Source organism: Azolla caroliniana, unplaced genomic scaffold (assembly GCF_043228905.1).
Source record: "Azolla caroliniana isolate FFs.n. ecotype wild unplaced genomic scaffold, voAzoCaro1.0.p SCAF_4, whole genome shotgun sequence".
Classification (NCBI taxonomy): Eukaryota; Viridiplantae; Streptophyta; class Polypodiopsida; order Salviniales; family Salviniaceae; genus Azolla; species Azolla caroliniana.
In genome coordinates, this window is record NW_028230439.1 from 14,697,983 (window position 1) to 14,705,773 (window position 7,791).

Consider the following 7,791-nt stretch of genomic DNA (forward strand, 5'->3'; position numbering starts at 1 on the left):
CCACTCGGATTTCAGTTTGAAATGAACAAGTCAGTGTTGTGCCAACTAAACACGTCACTTTACAGCCTCAATCAAACCCCTCGATCTTGGAAAGCCAAAATCATGAAACGATTGCGTAAGACAGGGTTCATCTGGAAAGGTTAACAAAGCCCGATATGCATATTGCTATACGTGGATGATTTCGTCATCATCGACGCTAACGTAACCGAAATCGGCCACATGAAGTCTCAACTATTGGCCGCATTTGAGATGAAGGACCTTGGGGACCTTCATTACTTCCTTGGGATCGAAGTGATCTGAACCCCTGACAGCATATTGTTGAAAGAGAGGCATTATGTTCTAAATATGCTGTATAAATTCGGCATGATAGATTGCCAATCCGTCACAACTCCTCTTAATCAAAAGCTTTGCCACGAGTCAGCGCCGACTTGTGATGAGAAACAGTTCTAACAAATTGTTGAAAGCCCCATCTATATTTGACGATCACCCGACCATACCTCAGCTATCTAGTCGACATGATCAACCAATTCATATAGAAGCCGACGGTCGAGCATCTTTAGTGCATGCACAAGATATTGAGCTATGTCAATAGCACAAAGGATCGTGGGTTGCTTGTTACGGGCATGACCATATAATATCCCGTGGTGAGAATTTACTGTAATATTCTATACACATGGATAAAGTGTGAGGGTTAAACGAGAGTATAAAGAAGGGAAGGATTACTTTTAATCCTCGGGATTGAGACAACCCGTTAGGCCAAGTGTGAACTTGTCTGGGGGCCCTAGGTCTGGCTATAAATATGAGGCCTCGCTACCCTCATTTGACACATTATCGACTATGTCGAGACCTTGACATTGTAGTGGGGCAACACTTGTAGCGAGCGCATCAACACCAGGTACGACTCGACGCCACAACGGTGGTATGGGACGCCAATCGAGGCTCGAGTCCGTCTCGATCCCTTCGCTCGGGGGGTGGTCGGGTGAATCGACACCCTTCTTTCTCTCTCTCCTTTCTTATTTATCTATCTTTTATCCTTATCATATGTTGACATTCGATCATCATTCTAACATTGTTGTATCGACATGACATAGCCGAACAGTTGATTGGCTATACATATGCCAATTGGGCCGTAAACGCCATGGATCGCTGATTGACATCGGGTTTTACGTTCTCCCTTGATCGCGTGGAGCAGCAAGAAGCAACGGATAGTGGCACTATCGAGCATCGAGGCTGATATATCGAGGAGCGGCCGTCACAACGTGTGAGGCCATATGGCTCAAACGACTGTTGTAGGATCTACAAGTAGAAGTTGCCGACCTGATCCCAATCTACTATGACAATATCAGTAGTATGCAACTAGCGAAGAACCCTATCTTCCATGCTCACACAAAACACATAGAAGTGCATTACCACTTCGTGTGCGAGTGCGTATTCAGTGGTGAGGTTGAATTGAGGTATTTTCAGACCGATTGAAAAGTAGCTGATATTTTCACCAAGGCACTTGAATTGGACAAGTTATGACACTTTTCAGAGATACTTGGACTACAACATCTCGACGTGCCGCACTTGAGGGGGAGAACTGAAGGAAGCATGACTAGGGTGAAGACCAACAAACAAGGGGAGATTGGACGAGAGCAACGGAGCGGACAAGCCGGAGCCGGCCGAACTAGGTAGGGGAGAACCCAATGGAGCAACGAATCAGAGATAACCGATTCAGACAATGTGGACAAGCCGAATGGACGGGTCGAAGTGCATGATCCAAGAGAAGAGCTGGCAGTAGGAGTCAGGGTGGAGAACTGGGAGAGTAGATGGAGCGAGACTTAAGGGGGGGTATTGAGTGACAAGCTCAACATGAAGCCGGATCGATTGAAGAAGTCGAAAGTCGAATCGACTAGTAGGATCGGTTGAGAGCTGAAAAAGGGCCATAGGGCTTGATCAGTTGGAGAAGCTGTTATGACCTATATTCCTATTTTAGTAGTAGGAATATTATAGATTGATTTGTTGGCAGAGCTCATAAGTGAGCATTTAGTACCCGAGTCAACCTATTGTTAAAGGCTTGTATATAAAGTGCTCTGTGAACACATTGTAAGTACTGAGTGATATTTGGTAATAGAATTTTGTTGTTGTCTGCTTACTTAATCTCTCTCTCACTCTATAATCCATTCTCCATTCTCTGTGTTTACCTAATTGTTTGTCATACAGTGTTGTCTGGCTCAACCGATTGTGTTTGTTTTCTACAAGCTTCCGCACGTAAATATTTACATGCTCCAAACAATCTCAATTGGAACGCGGCCCCGAAGTGAGTTGGGATGGACTCAAGAAGTCCCAAAACGAGTTGGGACAAACCCAAGGAGTCCTGATCGAGGTGGGCACGAGCATAAGGAGTTGGGACCCAAGAACGGAACCAATCCCTACTAGTCCCAATCCGAGTTGGCACTCATGAAAGACCTAGTCATAGACCCTGCTTCAAAAGCAGCACCTCCTTGGGTAGGGAAAACCTATCCCAATGTCCCAATACCAACGAACAACTGGAGGGGAGCCCAATAGTCACCCCTCTTGGGCTAATGCCAATGGAGCCCAATAGCCACCTCTTGGCATAATGGCTAGGGTAGCCCAACAACCACCACCCCTTGGCCTGTATATTGAGGAGCTTCTCCTCATTTTTGATCATTCCCTAATTTGCAAACTCTCTCCTCCCACTTTCATTAATTATAGTAGCTCTAAGGAGCTTGTAACTAATCATCTTTGTAATCGTGCTTAAGTTATGTTAATGAGACCTCTCTTTTGCCTACTACCTCTTTTCCCAACCATGTTTTGGGCTTGTGCCATGTTTTTGGTTCATCACAATATGATAGTCCATGGGATATATACAGGTAGGCACAAGTGGATCAATTCCCTAGGAACAACAATGTGAGTGAGGAGGGATGATGGATTTGGTTCACATCCCATCCCAACAAATACCAATCCCATCGTCCATAATGTGTATTACTATCATGTATGTATGTTGTTAATGTGTGTGTGTATGTACAATATATGTACATGATTTGTCAAAGAATAATTTGAAAGTGAGAAAGGAGAGAGAGAGAGAGACACACACACACACACACACACACGGACTTCTTCCCCTGTTCCTTCTCTCCCGCCATCGACCTAAACACTCAGAAGCTTCCTTCGCCAAACCCAAACACACACACACACACACACACACACAGAGACAGACAGACAGACAAGATGGTGCGAGAGGATCAACCTCTCTCGAGGAAACAGGCCGTTTACATACCCCAGGTTTATTTGAATACACGACTTCTCTTTCTCTTTCTTTTGCCCAAATTTTCTTGTTAAAAAACTTCGTGCTCTTTTGTTGTTGGTTGTTAGGATGAATGCTTTGATCTGCGATCTCAGAAGTATAAAGGACAACAGTACAGCCATCTCTATTTCTGTCGTCTCCACAAATTCAGAGAGATTCTCACTCCTCTTGCCATGCAAAGATGGCCTCATTCACGTGGTATGAATCTATTCTCTCTACACCTTAAAACCTTCAAATGTACTATCTTTGCTTTGCCATAAAACATCATTGTACCTTAAAATTCAATATATGATATTTTCTAAACCCCAAACATGGACCAGGTGCAATGGTTTAAGATTTACCATGCTCCTTATAATAGCTGGGGAAAACCATCTTTCCAAAAAGCAGTTTGCAGCAACTTGTTTACAGCAGTTAGTCTTCAGATGATCAGTCTTTTTCTGTTATTGTGTTTAACTTCCAGCTAGTTAAACAACCGGTATCCTGATTCGAAATCTGCAAAATCAAGTTTACACTAGCATGAATGATTGAATTTGGGAGATGTATTTGGATTACCCAAATTGTTTGCACCATCATGAATGGTGGAACTATGGTGATACATTGAGTTTTTTTGTCCCCTCTTCATCCTAAAATAAACATTTTTCCAGGGTCCCAACAGAAACATTATTTATTATTAATTGTTTGATGCATAGCCTTAGATGTGTATATGGTGAAGTATTAATCCATTTGCTATATTGAGCATTGTCTTTCTGTTGCTATGTGGAATTTGGATTATATGTGATCAGTTTGGATTTGGCAGTTCGAACCATCTTGGGCTTAGAGGGAGGTGAGGATTGTGTTGTGATTGGCACTTTATACAAGCAGATGCAGTTGAAACCATCAGTTCTCGATGAATATGCAAAAGAGGTGCACGTCCCTATGAACTCTTTCCTCTGGAAATTGTAAAGACAAGAATTCTTTCAAATGGTTTCATTTGACTATTACGAATATGTGAATAATTTTGTTTTATCTGATATATACAGCGGTCAGTTATTCCTCTGGTATCTCCACTGAACTTCATGCATCCTAATGATCATCTGATTCTTGAGGACGAGAGTGGGCGCGTGAAATTAGTAGGGGAGGATGTGTGTGCAAAATCCTATGTAACTGGTATGCTCAGTCAGAATGAATAGTAACAAGTTGTAAATTGATGTTTTCTAGCACACAACTAGATGATGATTGCTATATGTGCAAGCTTCCTTTTTAGAAGTTGGCCATCATGGCACCTAGACATGAAATTGGATTTATTTTTTATGTAAGGAGAGACATTGGGAATTCTAAAATATGTTAGAAGTTTAGACAATGTTGACAAAGGATTTTCAGGACACAACTGGATCTGTTTTTTGAACTACCCAACTGTCTGATGCTTCTCATTATCATGATATGTACCTGTCTAAATGAATATCATTGACTCTTTCTCCATTTGCATTGCTTTTCTTGAATGTTGTCATGTTGCTAGTTGAAGCCTTAATTCATATTTATTGTGTGTGGGCTTGTACCGCAAGGAATTGACTTCTCAGCTTGATTTCAGTTCTTCATAACTCTCGTATGTTTTTTGGATTTGTTTAAGCTTTGCCTATATTGGCTTTAGATTTCTGTGATTGAAAAGGCTGTATTGAATCTTCATGACATGGTTGTTGTTTGATTGATGACAATAATAGCTTCACAAGTAATTCCTTTGAATACATATACATTGGAAATTAAAGGTGGAAGCATATCTATGACGATCTTTTTGGCAAACTTCCCTTCATAAACTCTACTAAAACGAAACTTAATTCTCAGGAATAGTTGTTGCTGTCTATGGACATGAAGGTAGTGATGGGGAATTTTTGGTCCAACACATTCTAGAGCCAGGTCTTCCTCCTCTAAGGCCACTACCTTCAGCAGGTTTTAATTTCCATCTGATGTTTCCTGGAATAGTATGCAGTCTTCAGCGTGAATATTTAATAGCATTTGGTTTGTGGCTGTAGTTGAAGACAAGTATGTTGCATTATTGTCTGGACTGCGAATTTGTGCAAATGAAGCTAATCCCCTTCAGTTTCAGCTCCTTGTGGACTATCTGACTGGTTATTTGGGGGATAAACAAGTATTATGCTTTTCTTTTGTGTTCTCCCAAGCAATGAGGAGGATCTGTTGTATTTCTAGTTGAGCAATATTTTTATGTATTCTTGCAGGATCAAAGTTCTGTGGCTGAAGTTGTTCATGTTATTATTTCTGGAGATTCTCTTCATATGCAGTATAACTTGCTATCCGGACAGGTACACATCTGATTGTGAAATGACTTCATAAATGTATAGTTGTTCAATGTCTTAGTGACTCTTTTGTAGTCAATCTCTTCAAAAGATCAAAACAAGCTGGTTGAACCAGTTAAGGAGCTTGATCTAGCATTAACACAGGTGGAATATTTAAATCATCAAAGTTATGTGAATATAGTTTCTACCAATGGCATCTTACCCTTCATATGATCAGCTAGCAGCAGCTGTGCCCGTGGATATAATGCCGGGTCCAAATGATCCTGCCAACTTCTCTCTTCCTCAGCAGGTTACAAAGAAACATTCTACCATTGGAATTTGTATGACTTTTTGCGTCTATATTCCCTATAAATGTTTTGTATCTTCTTGAATTTTATTAGCCCTTGCACACGTGCCTCTTTCCAGGAGCTTCAGCCTACAACTCATTCCACTCTGCAACAAACCCCCATTGCTTTGAACTAGATGGTGTTCGGTACATAATCCGCTTATTCTGAGTCGATAAGGGTCTTTTTTTTGTTTTCTCATACATTCAATATCTACTTGTTATCAAAGTTCTAATGTCGATATGCATTAAATGACAGATTCCTTGGAACTTCAGGTCAAAATATTGATGATCTGAACAAGTATTCTTATGCTAATGACCAGTTAGATTTCATGGAAAGAACACTCAAATGGAGGCATATTGCTCCTACTGCCCCTGACACCTTAGGTATTCTGTTGATTATAATCATTTGATGCTGTTAATGGGACACTCTTTGTCTTAGAATGAAGACACCAATGTTACAAATTCCATCATGTCTTAAAGCATCCGAGAATTGATGCATGCGTTTTAGTTGTATGCTGGACGCTGTGCATAGTGTTCTATGGCTCAACCTACTCTGTTTTGTTATACATTTGTTGTGAATAGCTATCAATATTTTGTTGCTTCAGGCTGCTCATTTGGAATTACAAGGCATGCTTATTCATTATAAATTGCACGCAGGCTGCTATCCTTATACAGACAAAGATCCATTTGTTATTGACACTTGCCCACATGTTTACTTCTGTGCCAATCAAGATAAATTTGCCTCTCGGTTGTTAAAAGGTAAGTGGGGCAATGAACATCACGTTGATGAATGTATTGCTCTCAAGTTGATCTGTACGGGATCATTGGTTTGACAGGTCCAACTGGGCAACTAGTGCGGCTTATATGTGTTCCACGCTTTTACGATACTGGAGTAGCAGTGCTTGTGAGTAGTTAATTCTTCATAGATGTTGTCCCCAAAGTAAACTAATTTAGTTCAGTGCAATCGCTGATATATTCATGTGGTGTAGGTGAACTTGAGAGATCTCAATTGTCATGTCGTGAGCCTTTCAACATCTTTACTATAAAGCAATGGAGCTTAAGCAAGTGAAGTTACAAAATTTTCTTAAATGCTCTTGAATCAGTAATTTGTGGTGACATTTATCATGTATAATTTTATGTACTGCTGAGAAATTATGGATTTTTTAGTTGTATTAAAGAAAGATTCAACTTGCCATGTGAAATTATCAGGACCACGGTTACTGTAATATATGGAGAGATGTGCTTTGTTTGCTCCTTTAGTGACTTCCAAAAATGTCTTCTAAACATTTAACTTGGCTATATGTATGAGATATCCTCCCTCCTAGGAAGAGCATTGAGACATCTGATTAGATGGTGAAGACATGACCTCAACGAACCTCAATAATTATTGATGCTTTAAGTATCTCTTGTGTAAGTCATGTCAGATCTTTAAACTGTTAGGGTTCAATTATTGCTCATGTAAAGTAGCTCTTGCATGTGTCATGACTTCATATGTTAGTAAATATAATAATCCTAACTATGTCAACGGAATGGTTATTCTCATGTTGTTCAGTTGCTCCCACATGTGTTATAAAGTGATATGTTAAAATGTTGAGAATCAAACTCAACTTCCCTAGTGTGGGAACACAACTTAGTAATACCCAAGTGTGAACATCTCACCTCCTTGTATCATAAACTAAGTGTCAGAAGATAAGTCCTATGACACATTTAGTAGGTAGTTTAGTCTACCTCTTTTCCAGGTAGTGGTTTTAATGAGAGAACATAGAGAGAAGGTGACTACATAAGCAACTTCTCCTCTTTAATTGTTGGTTCATCTTGCTCCTTGTTAATATAGTTTTCTTGATTTTGTGCATACCTTGTGTGTTTCTCTT

The 7,791-nt window shown here is 40.3% G+C and overlaps 1 protein-coding gene across 1 annotated transcript; it reads left to right on the top strand.

Moving 5' to 3' along the window:
- Positions 1 to 3,133: 3,133 nt before the first annotated feature.
- POLD2 (DNA polymerase delta small subunit) lies at positions 3,134 to 7,174 on the top strand. The gene is made up of 14 exons (XM_087317869.1): positions 3,134 to 3,285; positions 3,376 to 3,505; positions 4,104 to 4,210; positions 4,327 to 4,453; positions 5,126 to 5,230; positions 5,314 to 5,429; positions 5,518 to 5,601; positions 5,671 to 5,739; positions 5,813 to 5,884; positions 5,976 to 6,067; positions 6,177 to 6,304; positions 6,578 to 6,679; positions 6,757 to 6,824; positions 6,910 to 7,174. Exons 1-14 carry the CDS (start codon positions 3,232 to 3,234, stop codon positions 6,964 to 6,966), a joined length of 1,311 nt encoding a protein of 436 aa, XP_087173995.1. The 5' UTR covers positions 3,134 to 3,231; the 3' UTR covers positions 6,967 to 7,174.
- The last annotated feature ends 617 nt before the right edge of the window (positions 7,175 to 7,791 follow it).

What these genes read in the sequence shown, in the direction of transcription:
- POLD2 (XM_087317869.1), top strand. Translation starts at nt 3,232, where the DNA reads ATGGTGCGAGAGGATCAACCTCTCTCGAGGAAACAGGCCGTTTACATA. An exon ending in TTTGAACTAGATGGTGTTCG is followed by an intron (nt 6,068 to 6,176) that starts GTACATAATCCG and finishes ATTAAATGACAG; the next exon opens with ATTCCTTGGAACTTCAGGTC. An exon ending in ATACTGGAGTAGCAGTGCTT is followed by an intron (nt 6,825 to 6,909) that starts GTGAGTAGTTAA and finishes CATGTGGTGTAG; the next exon opens with GTGAACTTGAGAGATCTCAA.